General features: G+C 35.6%; 1 protein-coding gene across 1 annotated transcript; it reads left to right on the forward strand.

Annotated features, from left to right (window-relative positions):
- Positions 1 to 926: 926 nt before the first annotated feature.
- On the forward strand, positions 927 to 19,529 carry LOC113503613 (furin-like protease 1; the record flags this gene model as incomplete). The annotated part of the gene is made up of 8 exons (XM_026885663.1): positions 927 to 1,071; positions 2,928 to 3,151; positions 5,836 to 5,975; positions 7,620 to 7,738; positions 8,128 to 8,589; positions 9,013 to 9,257; positions 14,327 to 14,438; positions 18,115 to 19,529. Coding segments are annotated over 8 exons (2,082 nt in total), but the record flags the coding sequence as incomplete, so codon positions are not given.
- Between the last annotated feature and the right edge of the window lie 3,864 nt (positions 19,530 to 23,393).

Below are 23,393 nucleotides of genomic sequence, written 5' to 3' on the forward strand. Positions count from 1 at the left end.
CAAATTATCTTGCTCACAAGATTTTATTTCTCTTGTATTTACGTGTTTGTTTAGGTCTTGCAAGCTAAATAACAATTATTTTGTGGCATTGAATGGAAATATTCTTTTATTGCAAACTTATGAGATTTTGTGACAAGTCACAAAGTACTACATATGTTATATCACGACACCATCCCAACTTTACTCTTTTCAATTTTCAAATTATTTTTGAGGATTGAAAAGAGTCCCAAGACAAAAATCTGCACGACGAAGTTAATTTCTGGTTTAACTCAAAAACTAAATTCAGGTACAACCACACAATGTTCTTTTTACAAGAAACTTTTGATACTCCACAGACTCTACATATGTACCTACTTGTGGCATTGCAACCTCTTTTCCACTTTCCTCTTGGACCCTCTTTATTGTTATGCTGTTATTTATGAAGCTATATTTTTTCGGAAGTGGCTTCGGGATAATTCGATTCCTTGCAAACGAGGATGCTGATAAATATAGATCTAAATCAGACTCTTGTGATCGTTTGTCGTTCGTGAGTCAGTGTTATGATCATGATATCTTCCTTTTCTAGACATTCTTATTAATAAAGGCTATTTCCGACATGTATATGACCTTTATCGAGACATAACTCTTACTTCGTCTATACCTACTTATTTTATTTCTAATACGATCAATATTGATGGATTATTTTTTATGAATTGATCTAAATATTTACAAAGCTAATTATAGCATTTTTTTTGTGTGGGCGTCGTCAATTTAAAATTGTTGACGCTATATTCGAACTCGGATTCGGCCTACGCCTTCCCTGATCACTGTCATGATAACATCACATTCTAGATTAAAGTTCTCAACGAGGCCTTTACATAAAGAAAGTAATAAATAAGTAGATACTCTTTACTTTTTCTATTCGCTTATAATTTTTTTATTATTTTGTTCAGGTTGTAACAACAGATTTGCATCACTCATGCACTGTGGGACACACTGGCACGTCTGCGTCTGCGCCGCTTGCTGCTGGCATCTGCGCGTTAGCGTTGCAAGCCAATAGAGACTTGACGTGGAGAGATATGCAGCATATTGGTAAGTATTTTATCTAGAATAATATTTCCTTATGTTACGTATCGAAAGTAAAATGTGGCCATGAAATGTTCATCTCGAAAATAACGTTTATTAACATAGATGGTAGTTTTTTACATCGTGTGTTTAAGGTTACCAAATGTATCGGCTATCAATTAGCTAAATAAAATAAATTTCGATTTTTTAAGCTTTATGTGATGTATTCTAAGTATGTATTGTAAGCTTTATGTATGTATGTGTTAACGCGATTAAATAAATAAGTGGGCTTTAGAAGACCAAATGATTAGTATCCTGGGTAGTTACCTAGAATGTAATTTCGTAAAGTAAAAGCCGTATGGATTATACACATGCCCTCCAAATCTAGGCCATTCACGTTACTTAAGTACTCTACAATTAAGCGAACACTAATTTAGTTTCAAATTACGATTTTGAACAGTTTCCCGAACTAACTTGTTTAGTGCGGTTTCGACTTTAAAGTTACAATTTTTGCTTCGAAACACGATCCTCAATTTACTCGTAGCTCGTTTATTTTTCATAGTTTCTTATATTAAAAGTAAAGAAACGGTTTGTATTTTTACGAGGTGCCTGGAAGCAAGTTAATGTTTTAATAAGATATGAGATACTAAAAAACACATCCATTGCCTTCTTTATCCGTATTAGAGTTTACAGTATTTTTATTGATTCTTCATAATAACACTGAATACCAATATTATGTTACTACAAATAATAAAATCCAAAATATGACGACGTAAAACCAATGATCTGTACGGATTTCCACCCCGCCTCGGCAATAATTCTCGCGATCCTTTAGTTGGCAATTTTCTTTACGAGTTTCTGTGCTATTTTTGTCGACCCTCAGCTTTAGATTTCAAGTCAAGCATGTCAAATAGCCGATCCCTGTTATTATTACTTCACATCAAGCTAAAGTAAGAAATGGACAAAATATCTTTATGTAATAATCATATTTTCAAAGTATCAAATCATATTAAAGTCGTATATGATATGCTTATGTCTTGTTAAGGGGTTTTGATTACATTCTGAAAGTTACAGGGTAAATGTTTATGATTAGGAATGATGACTTTTCTTTTCAGTATTCATCTTTCAGTTTAATGCATTAACGAGACTTATTTTTTAGGCTATTTTCTGTCAAAGCCATAAAAAGCGTCTATAATGAGCAAATTGTCTTACCAAACGCCAGCTTTCATTAATATTAAAACGATGTAACTTATTTTTTCAGTGAAAATAGAAACTTAAACTTATCAAAAGAGCCTTTTATCTTTTTCCTTTAGCATAACATAGTTCAATCAACTTTAGCCCTAAGAGAAAGGCCCAATCATGACAGGAAGCCACAGGCGAACCCTTTGGCTAGAACATCTATAAACTAACTCAAAGACCTTTTGTTACGAAAGTCCTATCTCAAACTTAAATAATTCTTGAGTTTATCGATTATCTTAACGAGACGTTTTTAACAACAACACACATTGGAAAGCTTCCCTTTAAGCTAAGTATCCTAGGGCCGTAGTTAGGTGACTAACATTTTGTGTAATGATTGTTAAAAACCTTTGTATTTTGACAATTTACTGTCGGCAACGGAACTCGACAACACAATCCAATTTATAAATGGCCAGTATTTTTCAGCAAAATTTACAAATAGGTATTTAGCCTTATTGGTCACCACAAAAGCAACATTGAATTTGATTAGAACAGAGGTTTTTAAAACTTCTGGTGCTGATCTTACTGTTTAGAATGATTCATATGCACGTGAGAATGATTCATTGTGAATTTAGTGAACTTAATGAATAATTCTCACGATAGTTACTATAAAAATATAGATATTAACCATAAAATCTTGTCAACAGTTGTACGCACAGCTCGCCCTGAACGCTTAAGCATCGGCGGTGAATGGAAAGTCAACGGCGTCGGTCGCAATGTGTCCCATTCCTTTGGCTACGGGCTGCTCGACGCGGCCGGCATGGTGCGACTCGCCAAAACTTGGCGCTCAGTACCGCCGCAACGGAGGTGCGAACTTGCCGCGCAGGTTTCGCAAAAACAGATACCGCCGAGATCGTCTCTTTCGTTGGATGTAAGTTACATACAGGATAAATAATATAATATGTAGTCCACAACTTTCACACAGCGCCATCTGGTCTAAAACTAAGACAGTAAAGTACTAGACACGACTATCCTGACTATAGCAGTCAGGATCACTAGCCCCTGGACCATCAAGCCAGTCTAAGGTTTAGTTATACAGCGTGGCGCGTTATTGTTCACTAATGCAGCGCACGTTGTGTAAACCTGTTTCGTGACATGTTGCAGCAACGCAGCAAGCCTTGTAACAGTGAAACGAATTCGAATTTGTGTTTAAAACTACTGCCAACTACCACTAAGATGGGCAGTTTGCTTTTGACGCTAAACGCTAATAACAAGCACACCTTTGATGCCATTATGACCAAAAACACAGTAAAGATCTTTATTTTCATTATAATGCAACATTATTAAATGATGTAACGGTTTACTCACGCGTATTTATCGGGGTAGCCCGACTAGTTTCGGACCCAACCGGAGTCCTTAATCATGAGCAGACGCGGCGGGATCGCGAGTCGAACTCTCGACTCGCGATCCCGCGATCTCGGGATACCCCGATAAATACGCGTGAGTAAACCGTTACATCATTTAATAATGAATCAGTCTCACGATAGTTATTATAAAAAAATAATGCAACATGTTACGGATAAGGTAGGCACAGAGGAAAGAAAATTTTATTCTATCCATGCAGTACGTACAAAATTACCTTACCTTACGTAGCTACATTTTATGTACCTGCAAGGTACGTAACACGTTACATGTTGCAGTATCCGTTCAATTTTGATAATATAGCGCATTGCAGTGAACTTGTGACGCGTCTGACCTCGAAATCCGGTGCCGTTTATACTGTCGACACTTTGAAATAGTATTTAGTACCTACCTATCTCCTGTGAATTCAATATGAATACTACATTTCTTTTTCTTTTTGTTTTTCTGGTTTACTTTATACTCAATAATATCTTCATACTGTAGTAAATTGATAAGGCGTGAGTGCTGGACTCGGGACAACAAAGAAAGTAAAATGTAGATATAATTTCATTAACGTAGCTGTTAAAAGAAATGAAAACTGATAGTTTAAGCTACAAAATTTCCCCCTAAATCGATGGCCTGGGTTTGGCCGTGACCGAAATGTTGCGGCTTATACAAATATGTCTGACACAAAATAAATACGAGCAAAGGCCACAAACAGTTAACAAGAAAAACAATTCACACCGTTAAACACACAGAAATTAAAATAACATTAAAACCACGTGAACCGAAGAAAGCGGAGAAATATTATAAAAGCTGAAAACTTGCAACACTTTCGAAGTTAACTGTCCGATAAAATCATAATAGAACGCCAAGGACCAGAACTTTCGCAATAATTAATTTTAATACCTTCTTTAACGGTAGTATTCGAAATGGGTATGTTATTAACAATTGCAAAGCTTGAAATAAGTAGCGATATTATTCTCTAGCAAGCCTTTTAGTATCACTATCGGTGTTCGCCAGTTTATGCTAATGGCGTCGGAAAAGCGTTCACTCACACATTAACATACATAACCATGCGTCTGTGTGCAGTACATTCATTACACCAAGACCACTGTCATATTGAATTCAGTAAATCAACTAACATATGAACGTCGTTAAAATATCAAGTATTCCGACTGGTGTTTGTATAATTTAGTCCCAAATGTATCTTGAGTGAAATTCTCGTATCTCCACCGCTGCATGTCATTGTACATTTATATCTTCGTATGTATGCAGCCAGCGAAATGTGTTTTCAGCTTATTGCATTTTAGCTCATCTCGAGAATGATGTAACATTTACGACCAAGTCTATATATATGGTTTAAAAATGTTTGAAATCAGACAAAATATTTGCAGCTTAAAAACGCATTTCAGGCTACTTTTTTTTAATTGGTCTGTACCATGAAAATGAGTACGCTGAAAGCTGAAAAGAACAAAAGAACACGCCAACTTCATGTCTGATTTGCGCACAGTAAAATTCCTTTATCATTCTACTTTTATTTCGAAAATGAGGATGAATATAATGTAATAATGTTATTTGTGCAGTTGTCTCGAAACAGATTGTATAAAACGAATTGCTCTTATACTTAAGATGCTTTCAAAGAAGATAGTTTAGTTACGTAAGCTGTGTCAGTTTTCAGAATTGCAGTTGAGAAGAAATTCGTTCATTAAGGAAACATTTTAAAAGGCCGGTTTCTTAAGGTTCATGAATCGTAAAGGCAATCTACGATTTCACAAAAATTTCGTTGGGAAAAACGTTCTTTGGTGTTTTTAATTATTCAATACCGTTTAGGGACACTCTGTGTTGTATTGAATTTTTTAATAACCAAAACAGGGCCATTTTTCATAGGTTGAGTTTAAGGGGACAGTGGTAAAATTTCAGTCATTAAAAAAATACTTATTTTGAGTTTAAGGTTAGGCACTTGTATATGCTTCGATTATTCGTGAAAGACCTCTTGACTGGTCAACGTATCCAGCCAAAATTCTTTAAAACAGGACAATTAATAGTTAGGAACGGGATTTATACTTCCACAATTTCGTCATCCAAAAATCAATTGTCGATTTTTGGAAACGTGGGTTAAGGATAAATGATTCTCTGATGTCCCCATTTTTTCCGAATTCTGCTTTCTTGAAACCTCTCTGTACACAAGCTAATAAACCCCTTGTTTTACAGCTGGTAGTGGTCGCTTGTCCCGGAGTGAACTACTTGGAGCATGTGCAAGCGCGCGTCTCTCTCTCAGCAGCTCGACGTGGTGATCTCCGCATCTCACTCACCTCGCCAGCCGGGACTAAAGTTACTCTTCTAGCACCCAGGTATGTTATAACAACCATATTTAGACAAGCGGGATTTGAACAAGCGCTGACGCTGTAGGAATCCCTCTAATATATTGAAATGTAAAGGTCAGGACAGGCGGAAAAGTTTGCCATTTAAATAAATTCGAGCAATTCGATCAGCGTTCATGCTTGTGAGGTCACTTGTCTAAGTTACACTATTATCTGCTTCAGACTTTAGAAGATTTTTTTTCCAACTTCCGTCAACATGTTCACCTTGTTCATAGTGAGAGAGACTGTGTGAGGGTCTACCGACATTTGTGCTTGTATACGGGATGAAGTAACTACACCATCTTCACTTTTAGAAATGATGAAAGGGCCCAATAAATTTCTTGTAAAAATAATCTGTGATATCAACTATTGATTTCAAGGTCTCATACTAACATCATTGCCTGATCTATCCCATTGTGGAATCTTCAGAGCATCTCAGATTGGCATATAAATGTCGTTCCGAAGTACATTTGTGTCTCTATGTAGGACGGAGAATCGACAGTAATTGGGATATAATGGCTTAGCACACAATAGCTCTTACATGTGATGCTTTACAATGTCCATTGTAGATATTCATATACATATTGGAGTGTCGCATAGACCGTTGTCAAGGCAAAGTGCTATAGTCCATCCTTGTTGCCAAGAGCTGATGTCGACTAGAATTCGAGAGCAGTACAAAATGATATCTACGAGTACAGTACAAAGTATCAGATATGAAGTTAATTGGATTGAATATGCCAGTGTCCAATCCAATTAACTTAATTTTTATACTATTAATATAATTAGATACTAATCCTGAAAAAAAAACATGTAGAGGGTAAATCTGGTCAATACTTCGTTTTAATTTTTTTTTCATGATCTGCCTCATTGCACTTCGTTTTACTTACTCTTTCATAAATCATTGAAATAAACATCATAAATATGAGAAACACGAGTCAACGTGACATAAATTAAATAAACCGAATCTATTGAGTTTCAAATCAATGCTTGAGCGTGACTTCTGAGTAATTATTATTATTCAGCAGTTTAGTATAAGGCACTCGACTAAACAAGTACCAGTACTATACAGTTCTAAGCTTCTAACAATGTATTATGGTATTAGATACACTAATGATTATAATTGTTGTTCTAAGTGTGACTACGGTTTGAATAGATATTGTTTTCCTAAAGCTAATGCATGACGTTATACGCGATGCTCTGTGACATGGAACAACGTGACCGCAAACACAAAATGCGCAAACTATTGAATTTTAAATGGACGACTAATGTGCTACCGTGTTTTGTCTATAATATTTACCGACCAGTCTCGTGTATAACGCATAAATTTAAATGTAATTTAAATTACGTTCTAAATTAATTTGTAAATCAGTTTATTTAAACGGTATGAGTGTATTTAAAATAATTTATTAGAAAACAATGACACAAGCATTACATTATCACAAGCTTTACAACTGTTTAACATCCATCCGTTTAAACCAGCTTCATCGTCGAGACTATTAGTAAGAGCAAAATACGTTCCGGTTTAGCTATTAATCATGAACATGGTATATAGTTAGTTGTTAACTTTATTAAGGCCGACACAAGACGCTAACTGGGTCTCTCGCTGGTGTAATTAGACAGTTAATTTTCCGGCAGGCCGCACGACTCGTCGCGAACCGGCTTCTCATCGTGGCCTTTCATGTCCGTGCACATGTGGGGCGAATCACCACTGGGCCGCTGGGAGCTCGAAGTCACCAACGAAGGACGATACATGGGTAAGTCATCTATATGTTACAAGAAAAACCAATAGTCCATGTGTCTTTGTCACAAATCTTGAAAGCGTAACTAATCTAACAGTCTAAAGTAGGTTTTAAACACTTTTTTAAGATTGTGTTCAAATGAACGCTCTGTTACTTTAATGAATCATGAATAACAAAAACTTGGACTTTAATCCGCAAACTTTTTACGACCGCATTTTATAACGAATGGCTTGTCACAAAAGTCAGCGGTCTGGATATTTACAAGGCCCAAGAAAGGCTTAAAGCGACATCTCAGAAATTGTTTCAACAAATGGTTCATCTACTTGTTAGTCTTAAGTAAAAATGTCTCAACTAATCCTCCGTAGTTAGTCTAAGACTAAATGTATATCAATTTTGCGTCATAGGCCGAGCAACATTGCAAGATTGGTCTTTAACTTTATACGGAACTAGCACGCCAGCGGCTAAAAACGATCCGATACCGTTCCGGAATCCAATTATACGCAACAAAGGCAACGCAACGCGACCTGTTGTGGTGCAGGCGGGCCGTAAAAACAATAGAGGTAAACCTGTGCCCATCGTGCCGACGTACACGGTGGGTTTGGTGAAGAGGAAAAAGAACAAAAATTCAAAGAATCCGAATAGGAATTCGCAAAAGTCGAAGCAGAGTCGTCCGGCGACGCGGTCTCCTATCGAGAGCACGACGGCTGGAGCGCGCACGTCGGCGGCGCCGGCGGCCGACCTGAGCCTGAACCTGCGCGGCGACCTCGCCGACCCGCTGGCCGAGGCGCGCGGCCGCAAGATGTCCAGCCTGTTCGAGCAGTACCCCAAGATCCAGCGCATATACCCCGCGCCGCTGCAAGCACACGGTACCCCCGCATGCCGTGGCCGTTTCGCCGTTTAGTTTCGCCGCCTAGTTTGAACCTGCACGTCAATTACCTTTGTTCCAGAATCCGCCGCTCTTTGCATGTCGTGTGTTTGCAATGTTTTCATTTTATTTCGTAGCGAACTTTATTTAACGAAGTTTTTGTTAAATTGACTTTCGATTCCAAATTAGTCATTAACAGTTTGTAGTAGACAGACAGTGATGGTTTTATTATGTTTGTGTGAATTTTCAGTTTATTTGTATTTTTGTAGTTTTTTTTAGAAACATTTGATGTATTGATTTTAATTTTCTTTGCTAGTCTTATTTATGCTTTGTACATATATTTAACTCTGTTTTAATTTCGAATTTGAGTCGCTTAAATTGTATTTTTTGCGTTACACACACTAACATGTACTTATTTCTCCAGCGGGACCTTTAAGTCAATGGGAATTGATATTCTACGGTACGGAGACTCCTCCTCAAGAAGATGACGCGTCACCTGAGACGAACTCCTTGGCGGCTGGCCCGGGAGCCAGCAGTTCTGTGAACGTGGGCTCCAACTCCGGCCAGAGCGCGCCATCCTGGAGTGGTGCGAATGAACCGGACTCGGTAGAAGAAGTGCGACAGAATGCACTCGATGATGACCTCTCTCTTGTCTGGCATTCGCACACGGTGAGTTTTAAATTACATAAACTCTTCCATGCAAATTCCAGTGAAATAGTCTGCTCTCAGGATAACAGCGTAGTAAAAAAAAAAAACCAAAACATAACTTTACAATCGTAATTGTCTATTTAAGAAAGTAGCTACAAAATTTAAAGCCCCAATTAATCTATCAAGTTTAAAATCTTGCCACTATAACAACTCTGTTACCGTGATAAAAATCTTAAAAGAATCATCTTTCACGGTATTCGTATCTTATCACAAAAATATTAAAAAAAAAACTTATCTACTATCTAACTAATTATAATTATAAACAAAAGACAGTATATTCCCAGTGGAATGCTAGCGCATATCACTAGCAGCATTGTCCTCCTGTTATTGTTACAACCATACAAACATTTGGATGTAACAACGGCGGATATGTCAATAGCTGGACAATAGTATTGCGTGCGGCATTATTGTTTTAAACACCTGTGCAAACATCACTGAATCAGATGAACTTTGTATAGATTTTTGATCTAGGATGTTTAACGATAAAAGTCGTTGCTATTTACCGCATTTGTCATTGAACTCTTTAAAAATTTTGAGAATTAAAGTAGGTTCAAAATTTTTAGGCAATAGAACAGTTTAGAAATTTCTTTAGAAGTTTTCGGAGTAATCAATTTTGAAAAGCAATTAGTTATGGTTATCTACGTTATTTCGTTTTAAGATAAATGGTCGAATCTATATTGAGCTCGTGAAAATATTGCCTAATGTTATTTGGCTGGCTAACAAAATAAATAAATTCTCAGCTTGGTCCGAAAGTACCAGTATAAGTCCGTAGGGTGTACAAAAATAGTTCTATAACCGTATTGTCCCACAAAAGTACCGCTTTTTTAAGAACACTACTTTTTCAGCACAAGTTGAATATATAGCTATAATTTAGTACAAAGTTTCGTCTAAATCTGTACCTGTACACACTGTTACCATATATACAAACTTTCACATTTATAATTTTAGTAGGGATAATTTAATGTCGTCTTTGTGTGCTAAGTGACACGCTTATCTCACTGCGAGACAATTAGAGGTTGATATACAATAAGGTGTATTAACGCCCACGAAAACATCCAACATAAATCTTCGTTAATGGATTTGGCAAAAGTACAATGTAATGTGTGGATATGATAGGAGTATATACAAACGTTATTGAGTGTTGTACGAAATACTAGTATTTTCTAACTGTAAGGACTCGATCACAAGGAGTCAAGACTAAATAAGTCTAGATACTTGTGGTCTAGTCTTGAATCCTTGTGGTCGTACGTACCGTCGCGTCGTAGTAAACCAACCTTCTTTAGGGATCATACAAACACAGAAAGACAGTTGTATTTAAAAACAAAATTGATGCACGGATATGAAAAACGTGTTAAGTTAATATCTTCAAGAATCTTTTTTTTCTACTTGTAAAAATATAACTTGAAATATATTATAATATGGGATTTATTTGGCTTCAAGCTTGCTATTTTGCATTCACGTTTAGATTTCACTCTGAGAGGCTTTTTTCCTATAGATATGTATCAATGAGCGGGTCAAGAAGGTTTAAGGTTATGCGAATTGAAAAGAAAATAAAAAGAATAATTCAATAGTATAAATAAAATGTCATAAGTTAGGATGTAAACTTAATTGATTTCTCTCTATCCTGTCGACTAAAAATTAAATAACCTGTACTGCACAATTTAAAACCAACCATTCCAATATAGACTCGCCTTTAGGCTCGATGCGAAGTAATGCCTTAGATTAACGCTTCTACACATTGTAAGGGCTCTCTCTAAGTGATATATGTCATGTACAACTTCAGAATGAGTAGCAAGAACTACTAATATAATGTTCTGTGAATTTCTTTGTATTGGTTTATTTTTCTTTTTTTTTTCATACAAGACTCCTGAACTAAAGAATCCTTGTGTCATGTCACATGTATCAATACAAGCCAGGCTCTAAAAAGCATTCGTGCATTACACAAACGCTTGTCCTACGCGGGGTTCGAACCCACGAAACGTCGCGCACAGTAAGATTGGGTCAGTGAGACAGTGACCTCAATCACTCGGCTATTCGTGCAGATGAATTGAGGTTTCAACCTTATATTATTGTTGATTGGCTATTTCTAAACAGAAATATAACTAAAACATGAAATGGATACTTGAGATGACATTTCAGTTCCAAGAAGGTTATAGTCCTTTTTATATGAAACTCAAAAAGTAGTATCTGTTTTTGATAGTCATCGACATTTTGGTTATCATTTATGATTACCTCTAGAATACATTTTAAAATTGTCACTTATAATTTCAATAGTGATGTAAAAATAAGGTATTAAAAAAAAGATATATATATGTCTTTATAATTATAAATCTAAAAATACCACACTTATTATAAAAGAAAAAGCCCTTAAAATAGACAACCACAGGCTAATTAAGAGGATATATTATATTTCAAAAGACTAACAGAATTTCTCTGAAACCGTAAGATATATTATGTTCCACTAATAACGTATTGCGCGTGAAATGACATTTCCCAGAACGATTATTAAACTAATCTGGATTTATTAGATTAGACTAAATTAAACTTCAGAAAGAAAATGTGTTAAGCTCGATATGAATATTAAACATAGCACTTATTTCTTTACAAAGCAATATTTGAGAACCGAAAAAAGAGTGACTTGTGCGTTTATCTAAATAAAAAAGTGTACACATTTATTATATTTGTATCGTTAGGGAAATTAGTTTAGTTTGACTACTGAATTAAATCTTTTGTGAGGTGGATTTGTCATTATCACATTATCGATATAGACCTCTGTGCTTTATCATGAGCTGATGCAGAGGTCGCTAGTCAAAACAGTTATTAAATTGATAATTAGTATACTTACATACACATTAACAAACTAGACAATACCCATCGTAAGGACTTTAAAAATGTAATCTTTGTACTATCTACTGTGAGAATAAATTATTGAGTATTGAGAAATCCACTGACTATTTTGTATCAAGGGATGTCTACTCACACGATTCCAGTATTTACCCGCACGTTTGGCAACTGGGTGAACATTTGACCCTCGTCATGGCATTGCCAACTTCAATTATCACGATAAAGGGAACCTTTTATAGGAACAACTGAATTCTTTCGAATAATCGGGAAACTATTGCGTATTCGATAAAAGTTTTACTCACATCTTTGGAGTTACCTTTTATTACCATAAGTAGTGAGCAATAAATAATGCTCCATTCTATTTTCTACTTAAGACAATTGGCTTTAATAAGATATAAGTAATAATCCCAACCTACAATTTTCCACGACAGTGTAAGTGAAATTTTATTTTCCCTCGTTTTTTTTTATAAAGCCACTTTCTTGCATGTATGTTTGTTTGTTTGTTTGTTTGTTGCACAGAGGTCTATATTATCGATATAGACCTCTGTGCTTTATCATGAGCTGATGCAGAGGTCGCTAGTCAAAACAGTTATTAAATTGATAATTAGTATACTTACATATACATTAACAAAGTAGACAATATCCATCGTAAGGACTTTAAAAATGTAATCTTTGTACTATCTACTGTGAGAATCAATTATTGAGTATTGAGTATTGAGAAATCCACTGACTATTTTGGGAAGTTTATCAAGGGAAGTCTACTCACATGTTTCCAGTATTTACCCGCACGTTTGGCAACTGGGTGAACGTTTGACCCTCGTCATGGCATTGCCAACGTCAATTATCACGATAAAGGGAACCTTTTATAGGAACAACTGAATTCTTTCGAATAATCGGGAAACTATTGCGTATTCGATAAAAGTTTTACTCACACCTTTGGAGTTACCTTTTATTACCATAAGTAGTGAGCAATAAATAATGCTCCATTCTATTTTTTCTAAAGACAATTGGCTTTAATAAAATTTAGGGTAACTATTGACTATAAAACTACTTAGTGGTTTCTTAGGTTTACGCGAATGTTAGACATTTCAATATAAAACTACTTTTACGGATTTTATCGCGGTTTAATTATAGATTTTAGTTGCCGACGTTTCGACACCTTTGCAGGTATTATGGTCACGGGCAGTGAGCTCTTTCGGCGTAGGTCGGACCACCAATAATTAGTTAAAATATGAAGGTACAACGAGCAACATATTCTATCCGAAAAAATCCGTACAAGTAGTTTTATTTCAATGTCTAACATTCGCGTTAACCTAAGAAACCAATAAGTAACTATCCCGATCTACAATGTTCCACTAAAGTGCAAGTGTATTTTTTTTTTACTTAATAATAGCATGTCATTAATAAAGTTTCGGTTTATTCTTTCCAGCCACGATATTGTTATTTATTATTTCGCTGGTAGAAAAACATTACAACTTATTTAACAAAAACTACTATTTCCATCATTTAACAAAACATACCTTTTTATTTACTCAATAAAATATATTTTCGTTTGACTTAGATATTTGGGATGCTGAAAGATAAAGAAGATATTGCTAAGGTGAATGGTACGCAAATAAAAGTACTTGACTCAATGTATTAACAAAGTAGTTGCAGATAAACATTAGGAAATTGTAACTTAACATGTATAACTACAATATCTAATTTAAAAAATATTTACCGATTGACTTAAGTCAGTGAAAAACGTAGTATTAACATTTCCTTGATTATCAAGCTTTCGTATTTGTTAGTTAGCTCAGCTCCTGATGTATAGATTCTACGTTTAATTTAAACTAAAACATTTTTCAGTTCATTAAATTTGTTTCGTAAGCTGGACTGAATCACTAACTTGTTAATTAATTTAGTTATTTATGATTTTCGTTTTCGGTTTTCAAAATGTTTTATCTTGTGTAAATATCTCATTTGTGCATATGGATGTTTTTATGCAGCAATGAGATATGATGATGATTTTATAAGACGTCATGCCTCCTATTCACACATTCCGGAAATCGAATAACTGTTGGTTTTCCAATTTCAGAAATGTCATTTATTTCAAAAAAAATAATATACGAGGTATTTTATTTTCTAAAACTTTCGGACCGTGTGAGGGGTTATTTAAGTATGTAATGATGTATTTTGTTGTTTAGATAAGCGAAGACAGTCCCCCGGAGACAGGCGACCCGGGCAGCGCGGGCCAGTACACCGGCAGCGCGTCGGGGTGCGCCACGCACGCGCCGCAGACGCCACACGCCTGCCTAGGTTTGTGCCTCTTCATCCTCCTGTTCATGTACGCGGCCGACGCGTTGCTTTGCCAACCAAACACATGTGACCAACGCAGACCGCCCCATAGACTAAGTTCGCGCGACTGTGCACTAACTGCTAGCATAAGGTTAGACGTAAGACGCGAGGCCGGGTCGCGGCCGCCGCGCGCGCCCTGCTTGCGCCCCGCGCCGACCGCCGCCACGGCGCTGGGCCCCTAGTACTCACCACCGTCGCCGCGCTTGACGCATTGTGATTTTAGTTAAATTTACCGGGTTTATATATAAGTACAAGCTGTTATTATTCATAAATATGTTTGTTTTAAGTTATGGTAATGCCGCTGTCCGATCACAATGTCGGTCTGTCTAGAATCGCCGCAAATGTGCCGATTATGTCTGTTCATTTCCAATCTCAAAGATAACAAAATACCTCTGCACAGTTTCAAATGTTTAGCTTATTAAGCATGTATCCCAATCACTGCTGAATTAAAGCTGCATCTGATATTTGGGACGCTCCTTTGATGCGTCAAGGAGTGTTACAGAACCAAATTCTAGTTTCAGCTTTGGCGATGATATCAAAGCCTTTGACAGTATTGGACGTTTCGATACCGTTATGATAAGCTAAATTCCTCGCAGGTATGCTTAGTTATTCGGTAATACGACGTATTTCTAGCCTTCACCAATACTGTTTGCGTATTCCGTATCTGGCATACACATTTGACCCCGGTTGAAAAGGATCCTCATCAACCAAATTTCTAGTTCACACCAGAGTAATTCTTTAGGCTTTATTAACGTGTATCTTGATGATGATGTGACTCGTGCGAGTTGTATTGTAGAGCCAGAGTTTATCAACAGTCAGACACAATCGGCGCACGTGGGGCGACCTTACGTTACAATGTTTACCAATAGTTAGCGAATAATGCCGCGTCTCGAACCTAGCCTTCGTACTTAATGTTTACGACCACCTCCTAAAGAGAATGTGTTGTAATGTCTTCACAATTGATCGTTTATCTTGTGAAGTCACAAAGTTGACAAGCAAACGCACTCCATTCTTAAACTCCGCAAATATTTTCAACAAAACCTTTGCAGTTCTCCAAGGAAGCCTGCTTAAACTTTGGACTTCACATTTTAATGCCGTTTTCCGTAATAAACGTCTGTTTCATTTGTATTAAGGCAACTTCGTACTTTGCAAATTGGCTGCTAGTATAAATAAGTGTATTCTCTAAAGACGTTACTATGTAAGTTGTTCATTTGTATAAAACATCACTTTATTGGCAAAATTATAATGAAGAGCTAGTGAACAAGTGCAATTACGTATAATAATGTATAATTACGATATCAGATCGATAACGTCCATTTTTCACGAGTAATTGCAATGTGTAAGTGACGAGTGTGTGGTCAATGTATAGAGCTTTTTTTAATCGATACAATATTGTAATATCTATGTGGTAAGCTTAAGTCTATTATATACGTATTTTTACGTTGATTTAAATATTTTGCACTTTGTTCAATTTTTATATTTTAATATTAATTTTGGGGATTTTTGAATACAGAAAGGATTATGTTTTGCCAGCGTCAAAGCAACTATTTTTTTTACTGGAACGCTAGTTCATTGTGCAACTATTTTCATTACAAACGTATATATTTTCGTTAAACTATGAAAATGATACCAAATGTTAGCGCATTTAGCCCTTCATATGTTTAATAAGCTAATTTATTTATAAATAAATATATTTAGATAATATAATGGAGTAATAGGATAAATTTATTTTAGGGTAAATCATCTTACGATTTATTTACGGAATCGTTTTGGCGATATTTTTCATTAGTTTGTATTTTTTGTTTTACTAAAGTTTATAACAGCTATTTCTATTTAGGTTAATATGTAAAAAAATCGCCTTTACGTACGTTTCAACAGGAATACATATCTGTTATGATAAGTTTCATGGTTATATTGTCTTTATTCACAGCTGTGTGTTTATCGTAGCATAATTAGAGGGCTGCCAGGGACCGCTTTCTGAGTTCAAAGCATTTAGACTTATACGTAGCAAATTGTACACAAACACAATTCTGTTAGTCAAATCAAATAAGCCTTGTAAGAGGCAGAGCGGTACAAACCGCTTTAATGATGAAGATATTTACATTAATATGCGGTTTATTTCGATTTAATGAAACATTTATTACTCAATGTGTGAAGACGATATTATTTGGTAAATTTTATGTCGATATGTTTTGTATGTCAAACTCGGGAACAACTTAATGAGTGACATTTTTAAATCTCTACCTACCGTACAGTGACAGACAACGAGACTCTCACAACTTTTAAATAAGTTTCGTTCGTGAATAATACGGTTAGAGTGGTTAAAAAGAGCTTTTCAATTTCTTGTGTAGAGTCCTATAAAGTAAATAATAATAATTTATGTTAATTACATTATTTGACTTGAATTATGCTAAGATAAACATAAAAGAAACAATGTAGTTTTCATGTACTTGGACGTAACTTGTAGGCTAACATAATTGCATATTGTGGTTGTGATCATAGCGAAGATTGCCAATCCATATAGCATAGAACAATATAATAATAATAAATGTAAATAATAAGTAGGTATGTATCGATATAAATAAATTTGGAGACTTGTACAAATTTGCTCACAAACCTGTAAATTGAAAACGACTGAACGTTCATGATTTCTCGTCGACTGGTAGTTAAATTATTGTAATTTTAATAATATAAGTGTCTAGAATACTTTTCAATCATCACTATGATTTGAAAACACTTCATTTGACACGTCACTGTGTAACAACGTTTCTTTGTTAACTATCGTTCGATGTACAAGAAATCACCAGAAAGCTCATTTTTTTTATAATAGTTTTGTTTTGTAAAATGTAAAAATTGTTCACCAACTTCGAAGTTAAGTAGCAACCCAATGAACTGTATCTATTAATGTTAATGTTGAAGCATAATTTGTATATATTGAATCTAATGTGAACGGGATATAATAAAAACAATCTTTTATTACAAAATTTATTAAGAATTTCATTTTGACATCAATTGTATACGAGTCTTGTCTCTGATGTAGTTATAAGCAGTTAGTCGCATTTCGTTATAGTTGTAAGAAAACAAACATGTTTCATTTGAATTATTTTGTTTATTTGTTAAACATTTTGTTTATTGCATGTTTTGCTTCGCTTACACCAAGCTTGCTTAATCAGTAACTACTGCAATCCACGCTTCATTAATATCACAAGTCATTTAAGTTATGCACTCTCACACTATCTAACTACTTACCTTAATTTCTTCTCACTTTTCATTTCGTCACATAAAATTAAACTTTATTTTATCTGGTTTCACTTAATTTTGTGCACGTTCTTCTGCATGTATCTGAAACACTTCTTCTTTAACATTTGTTTGTTTTCGTAAACTGTTTCGATTTGACCTTGTATGTATGAACAAAATTATTTGAGATCAGTGACAAGATTCTATGAGACCTTTCCTAAGTTTTCCAAACTTGCTTCCCTCTCTGTGAACTGACATCGAGGCTCGCTCGGACGCGCATCAGCATCATTTGGCAAGAGATCGCAAGCTGCATGGACGCTGGAAAAGGTGCTGGGTGGTGAAGGACTGTCGCTCTGTTGTTTCATGTAATTAAATATCTTTGTTCTCTTTCTTTCATTAGAATGCGCGAAGGGCTTGCATTTGTACATCGGACGATGCTTCGAACGTTGTCCGGACAGTACATACGCCAGTGAGATTACAATGGAGCGGAGCTCAAGAAGACGTAACCTAACTTATTATTTCGAGGGTAACATTATGAAACGACAGTACGATGACGCCCCCGAGCGGACCGCGTCAGAAGCTTTAGATATGGAGCCTGCAGCTAACGAGACCGCTAAGCCCCCCCTCACGTGCCTTCCGTGTCATTACACATGCGCCACATGCGTGGGCCCTCACAACAATCAATGTTTGTCGTGCTTAGAGGACGCACAACTCTTCAATTCGACAGACACCGAGCCTAAATTCTATTGTTACCCAAACACGGTATTGTCACAAATTAGCAACGTTAATTGGCATTATAGACTGAACGTTGCTCTTGTTGCTTTCTCGTTTGTAGTTAGTTCTGTTTGTTTGTACATCACGCTATCGTGTGCCGTTAGGAAGTACTGCTGTGGCGGCCACTACAAGGCGAATGTTGTTTATAACAAGTTGGCTGTTGATGACAAAATGCAGAGCGCGTTGGAGGTCGAAGAAGAAATTCATAAAGCTCTAAAGGACTTTAGCGAAAGCGATTCGGAGGACGAAATGAATTTATAGCAACTGTTAACATTCCAACCCAAGTATTATGAACTAATCGAACAAGTGAATGTTAGTGATTAGGACTCCAAACGGATGCAGGGCTCGTGTTGTGATATTTAAATAAACAATTGTCACAATACTTTAATGAATAAGTCGTAGGTTGTATTTAGTATTCGATCAATGAGATTTTTAATTCGTACAAAATTTTTAATAATTTCGAAATTATTCCAAAGAGCTGAAACAAACTCTTGAACTTTTATTTCTTGACAAATACAATTTTTACTAATTAATTTCTATCGACGTGATAACATTGAACTAATTAGGCTCTTACTTTACTTTTAGCGTAAGTTTTACTTTTAAGTTAAGATAGATTGCTTAGTAGTAACATTCCATTTTTATATCTTGGTAACTTGGATCCAAAGAAATATTTTCGGTCCCCACAACACTTATTTGTAAGGGGTGCTCTCGTGTTTAGAAAGGGGCTGCAACCCACGCATTGCAAAGACGACTACGGATATTATTTTTCTAAATTGAAGTAATTTGATCACAAACCTCCTTCTCTTTAATCTCTATTCTTTCTTTCCTTTCAACTTAGTTTTAATACTCGAGATTCGCTCAAAGAGATTCATCATAATTTTCTATTTTTTTTTAGTTTTATTTTACTTTAAGCTTACGTCATGATAATCGCATAATATTAGTTTAGGTGTATTTGCTCAAGATGCCATTCTATTTGTTTGTACCGAGCCCGTTGGTAGGATGTAAATATTTTGTATGTAAATAAACGAGTTCCTATTTTCACATGCTGTTTTATTACAATGCTTTTGATAATATGTTTTTATGCCTGCTTTTATCGATCGTAAAACGTTGGTAAGGATATCTGTGTAGTCTTTTTTCCAAAGTATATTTGAATCGGCATCCAGTCATACCGGATTCAGCTGAAGGTTTTGCATAGAGGTAGACCCCATTCGACCTCTCTTCACGCAGTTTATTAGTTAACACAATATCCCAGATTAAGATTGGTTATCAGAATTGTAATCACTTAACGACTGCCAAAGATCAACGTATGAAGGAATTGTCGAACGGTTTACAAAAAACACTCATACGAGAGCATGACATGAAAAGTTGGTAAATATTCGAAAAAGACAGTTTTTATTGCATTAAAAACATCCATGTCAGTCATAAAATAATTAATCTTTCTGATAAAAGACTACAGAAGACATTATCCAATCCAGCAGTTATCGATAGGAAATAAAAGTACAATCATTTATGTGTTGTCACCTAGTGAAATCGGTGACATCACGACTTTTGGGCAGTGCTCCAATCTAACCTGACCTAAATCTTTTTGCAACCGAAATGATGGCTAGGGATATCGAAAAACGTTTGTTCCGCTTCGATCAACCATATTTAGAGGTTGAAAATGATATATTTATATGTCATATTAAATATGGTCATTTCCAGTAAAACCAACTTCTGTGTACTCTTGTGCTTAGGTAACTTAACTACACATTATACAGATCTCACTCAAATACACCAAAACCACTGCCACATATGAAGCGTCAGTTAATCCTCAAAATTGGCACTTAATACAAATTCATGTCAATAATACACAAAACAAAAATACACTCAAATTGAGTCCAAGAATCGTTTCTTAAACTAAATTAAAGATATGACAAACAAAGACAGATGTCCAGCCTCCTTTGATTTTAGGCACAATGCAACATTCCTGATAAAAACATTGAATACAAGCCCATACAATGATGTATTCGCATGCGTCAATGAAACGCCATTATTAAAGAGATCCCTCGAAATAAACGCGCCCGTGAAACGATCAATAAAGCTAATGTATTGGGTAATATAAGCCCCACACAAGGTGCGAGTATTTGCACGTAGCTATCTCTATTGTAGAGACGGCACTTCAAAATGTAATGACGCTATCAAATTTTTGATACAAATAATATTGTGAGTATAAAGGAAAAAGGTGAGTCGGATGCTATTGTTTCGTTTACTATCTATACTAATCTATACTCTATACTAATATATAAAGCTGAAGAGTTTGTTTGTTTGTTTGAACACGCTAATCTCAGGTCCAAATTGAAAAATTATTTTTGTGTTGAATAGACCATTCATCGAGGAAGGCTTTAGGCTATAAACCATCACGCTGTGACTAATAGAAGCGAAGATACAATGGAAAATGTGAAAAAAACAGGGCAGGTATAAATCATAACATATATCTTCTACCCACGGGGACGAAGTAGCGGGCAACAGCTAGTTGTGTGATAATTTGACGATGGAGGTCGTCGTCGTGATGAAAACAATTGTTAAAGTTACTATTAAGTAATAGGTTTGTATTTTTTGGGAATAAAATCTAGCTTCAGCTACTGGTCTATGTGCTCCTGACTTTCTCGCTGACCCAGGTTTAGTACGCTACGATTTTGGTATGCTTAATTCAGTTTGAGCAGAATTTAATGTTTTATATGTCAATGGAATGGCTAAATTCGTTTCACTGGAAGTCAATGCCACTTCTCGCAAACAACGAAATATCCACGTTTCAATCCCCTTGTGCTGTCGCCATGAGGTGGCTCAAGATTCATCCGAAAATACCGATAATTACATAGGGGAGAAAAAATAATATCGTTTCCCCTAACACATCGCTTATATCGTAGGTGCTTATGTGCCCACTCCCTATCATATTACTTCAATATCCCACCCATTGTACGGAGGTCAATTTATTATTTTGGTCAAATGAATTCCATTATTATTCAAAGAGAAACGCTTTGAACAGTTCCCTTTTTATTGAAAGTCCGTTTCCCTAAACGTCGAACTAAATTTGGACGTAACGAGCTTTTAAATTTAACAAAGAATTGCGCTAATTAGATTCATATTACCGAAAAGTAGAAACAAAAATGTTTATTGAATGGAATTCTGTGGAGAATGTATCTACTTAGTTAAAAGAAAATACTTTCTCATACACATAACGTCAATATAGATAATTAGATCCTTTCACATCCCTTCCGATTCATTAAATGCCAATAATCGAATGAGGATTGGTTGCAAAGGTCCCTCGCGTTCTAAAAACGCGTCAATCGCGTGACCTACTTCTTTTTCCTCACCAAATCGTAGTCACACAGCCAGACACGGGCGTATCGGGATGACGGTACACGTCACGCTTTGCTATGATAACGTTAACAGATCGTAAACGGTGTTTGTCCACTACGTTAAGCCGAGGTTGAGTTATAAAACAAACCATGTGAATCTATCTTAAAGCCCTTTTATATAGCCGGAGGCTTTTACTCTTTTATAGACTATTGACTGGACGACTGGGAAAAATAAACGAACGATTCAATCTCTCGCTACAGACATGTTTTCGCATACAACTGAAGTTTGTGACTCAAAGGATAGGGATGGTCGTTTACATATCAGATGTACCGAAATGTAGTTAAAGTCTGTATAAAAAGAATATCTGTTTGCTTTTATCAAAAGGCTGTGTTTTAGCTTAAAGCGAATATTTCTAGGAAAACGTTCGATTTTAAAAATACATAAAGCGTTGCCATGGAGAAATCAAAATGGCATGTCCAACATTGAAATTAAGCCTTGTGTCTTATTCTTTTCCACTTTCATTACTCTTAATTAAAAGCAAAACAAAAGCATACTTTAAAAACTTCAAACTAATTCTTCGACTTATAACTTTATATCTATACATGTAACGCTGAATTTCCTCATCAAATAAAGTTCAAAACTTCAGAAAAAAACACATTTACAGGCATAATAGATAATGTCACGAAAACAAACAAAAATCATTCCCGCATTTGCGGATTGAATACAGAATATTTTATTGAAATAATCATATTAATGGAACTCGAAACAATAGATCTCTGTTCATCGTCAACAACAAATGAATATTGGATTGTTGTTGAGACAAAAGGTTTGGAGGCAAATGATTTTGCACGAGCATATCTTCCTCAATTCATTGACGGCTACGAAGTGAGGCTAAAATGGTGTTTTCCCAGATTCATAGGATGATTTTAATACAATACACACCTTCAAGAGAGCTTACCCATATTCCTCACAGTTTCAAAATACACGATTTTGTTTCTTGTCTTCACCTCCGTTATTGTATTAATCTATTACAAACAAAAAGGGTTGAAGAAAGTGATTTTTCGAGACGACATTCGTTACTGACTATTTATCATTATGTTAGATTTTTTGTGGCGATCCATTTTATTACTAAGCCATAAATTGCGAGGCCGACTGCATTTGAATAGTGATCACGGACCAAATAGAGGTTCAATACTGTTTACAATCGAAACGTTTTTAAAGTGCAATCAGTTCCTATGCAAACGATTCGGATGAGCCCGGAGCTACGAATATGTGGGTATTTGGAGAATAATACATATCAGTAACACAATGTAACATTTTTAGTGATTTGCTAAGCGTTGATTGAGAAAATTCTGTTCACAAAATACCTATGTATGATGATGGGCACTCTTTAAAACAAAACATCTCAGAAAAAAAGAAATACCTTCGAGAACAAGACGACAGATTTGTCTTCTTTCGTGAGTGCTTGCCCTAACAAAATCAAGAAGATTTGCAATTCGATTTGATGATAATTATGTATACTCTCTTGCTGATACTTTTATAACATTCAGGACAACAATAAATTTC

The sequence above is a fragment of the Trichoplusia ni genome, chromosome 19 (assembly GCF_003590095.1).
Source record: "Trichoplusia ni isolate ovarian cell line Hi5 chromosome 19, tn1, whole genome shotgun sequence".
Taxonomy (NCBI): Eukaryota; Metazoa; Arthropoda; class Insecta; order Lepidoptera; family Noctuidae; genus Trichoplusia; species Trichoplusia ni.